Raw genomic sequence first — 2,872 nt, 5'->3', positions numbered from 1 at the left:
TTCATTTTAGTTGCTTCATACATATGATATGCTAGAAAGAATGCATTGGAACCTCTGTTTCATCTCAAACCCTACTAATCAAAGACTAACTGGCAAATATATATCGGTTCATATAGGTTTCAGGGTACTACGTCTATATAGTTGAGTACACCCACAAGAACCAGGTCAAACTGGACTACTTTTTTCTTTCAAGTTACAATCAGACACACTTGTATGTAAAATTAGCAGCCATATGAATTAATCTGCAGATTATGTATATAATGGGCAGACCAAGTGCAAAGCAAGTTGCTGGATTGGCCTAGGAGTTTCCACATCATCAATGGGGTTTTAAGGGGAATGCTTTATCTCCATCAAGACTCTAGACTACTAATTATTCATAGAGATCTTAGCACCATTTTACGAGATAAGGAGATGAATCAAACAATCTCAGACTTTGGCATGGCCAAAAGTTTTGCAGAAAATGAAACAGAAGCAAATACCAGAAGAGTAGTAGGAACATAGTAAGAGTTCTTATTTTTTCCCCTTCTCTTTGCATAGGAAAAGAAAAATGAAATTGTTTGATGATATGTAGCGGTTATATGTCACCAAAGTATGCCATTGATGGTGTCTTCTCAACAAAATCTAGGTGTTTTCAAATTAGCAATAACACAAGGGTTCCAATTTTTAAGAACTGTTTCAATAAAAAAAACAAAATGATTTCAAAATTTCAGATATGAAAGCTCAAATAAGGAAGGGTGGAGCTTTAGAGTTTGATTGATGAATCAATAGTAAAATCCTGCCATCTTTCTGAAGTTTTAATAGGCTGAGCATGTCAAGAGTGGTTCATATGTTGGAAGGAGATGGGGCACTGCCGCAGCCTAAAGAGCCAGGTTTCTTCACCGAAAGAAAATTGATCGAAGAAAACAAGAAAGACATTTTCCACCAATTAAGTAACAATCACAAAGCTTTTTTTTTTTCTTTTTTTTCTTTTCTCAGACAGTTGATCAAAACCTATAGTCTTATTTGCTAAAGGAAACCCAAAATGGGCGAAAAGATGTTGTTCGTTTTCTTTTATTGATTTTAAAAAAGTTAACATTTTGCTAGCATTAGCAGATCGAATCCTACACCACCAGAGCTTCAATAAAGCTACTACTTAAACATCCACAATCTCAATCTCACTACTTTAAGGATTCAGAAGAGGATGACATTTACAAAACCAACTCAAAACTACTAGCTCATTTTAAACACTTCTTAATACATTGGTTATCAAGTTTAAATTATCGATACTAAATGATCAGCAAAAGCAAGCAGAACATAAACAATCCAAATACCTGAGATAGGGTCTCGGAACAGAAAAGATATAAATTCACTCCACAACTGTCCTTTGTCTCGGCAACCAAATGCATTTACTTCCCTTCTGTATTTGTCTCTTCTATCTCAAAGAGGAACCAAAGGGGCTTGAAAAAAAAGTAATCTTTAAAGAGTAGAGGTAGACGGCTGCACAACATAATCAAGAACAATAAGGCTCTGCAGATAATCTCTGAACTTGGCTTTCTCCAAATTCACAAGCTCTTCCTTGGAATCCAATTCACTCAATCCTGGAAAAACAGCTAGCGACGCAATCGAATAACCCTTGGCTCTAGCTGAGAAATTCTCACCGCAGCTAATTTGATGAATCCCACCATATTTCCCTTTAATCCCCTTAATTGACCCCAGTATCTCATCTTTCACTTCATCCCCTAAACCCTCTTTTAGTTTAAGGAATGTCAACCTAATCGCTGACCCAGGAGGTGGGACCAATGAACCACCACCGTTGAGATCATCAGTTACCCAATCGACGGCCATGACGTCGTCACAGATTGGCTGAACCGATTCTTTAACCACGCTGACATGGCTAGGGTGAACAGCATAAGCGGAGAGGTTTTCTTTAGAGGAGTAACGGCTGTGGAGCATGTGAGTGAAGGGAATAGGTGAGGATTTGGTGCGGTAGAGGGCACCGGCGTTTAGGTGGAGTACGGAGTCGAGTGAGATCAGACGGTTGAGGGAATTAATCATGGTGTTGATTTTAGTGGGGTCAGTGTTCTCTTTGACTTTGAAGAGGACTATGTGTTCTACTGTCTGGGATGGAGTAGATGATGACATTTTGATCTGGGATTTGGATGATGCAGAGTAAGGCTTGAAGGAGAGGAAGAAGGGCTTGAGTTGGTGGTTCTGAGACGAGAAAGGGAAGGAGAAAGGCTTGGTGGTGCGTGAACGTGCGGCTTTAAGACACAACATTGTCATCCAATGATTCGTGGACTGTTTTGCTTTGTGGTTCAGTTTCACAACATACATCCAAGACACAACATTGTCAGACTGCTTGCTAGCCAGGGTCAACCTTACTATTGAATAACTTGACGTATCAACGAAAAACTAAAAGGATATTTGAGGAGAATCAGATTCAAGCACGTGTAACGATAGTTTTACTCCTTAATGCTTTTAATAATTGTCGCAACACCAAGGATAAAATTGTATTTTTCATGAAATTTAAATGTTATTTGAGAATTGATTGTGGGTAAAGTTTTCGTTTGTATATTTTATATATAGTAAAAATATTATATTGCTTTTTGGGAGCTCAAAAAATTGGCTTTTAATTCAGGGGCTTTTACGTTTTTATAGATTTATTTGTATAGTTAAATAACGTTTATGCCCTTAAAGTCTAAAAATATTAGCCTTTTAAAATAGGGGTTATTTTGTCTTTACACATTTTATGTATAGTAAAATTTCATGTTTTCCCTTTGACTTTGAAAAATTAAAGTTGTCTTGGGAGGGTACTTTTGTATTTGCATCATTATTTTTTCATAATATTTGTATGCCTTTAGAGTTTTTTTTTAGTAATTTGTATTATTATAAT

General features: G+C 36.7%; 1 protein-coding gene across 1 annotated transcript; it reads right to left on the bottom strand.

The window, feature by feature from the left end:
- Positions 1-1,289: 1,289 nt before the first annotated feature.
- Positions 1,290-2,303, bottom strand: LOC118036318 (stress-response A/B barrel domain-containing protein UP3). Its single transcript, XM_035041993.2, has one exon. It carries the CDS (start codon positions 2,260-2,262, stop codon positions 1,456-1,458), a length of 807 nt encoding a protein of 268 aa, XP_034897884.1. The 5' UTR covers positions 2,263-2,303; the 3' UTR covers positions 1,290-1,455.
- Between the last annotated feature and the right edge of the window lie 569 nt (positions 2,304-2,872).

Source organism: Populus alba, chromosome 1 (assembly GCF_005239225.2).
Source record: "Populus alba chromosome 1, ASM523922v2, whole genome shotgun sequence".
Classification (NCBI taxonomy): Eukaryota; Viridiplantae; Streptophyta; class Magnoliopsida; order Malpighiales; family Salicaceae; genus Populus; species Populus alba.
This window is presented reverse-complemented; position numbering and strand designations above follow the sequence as displayed.

Excerpts from the sequence above, each read along its gene's own strand:
- LOC118036318 (XM_035041993.2), bottom strand. The coding sequence starts at position 2,262 with ATGACAATGTTGTGTCTTAAAGCCGCACGTTCACGCACCACCAAGCCT.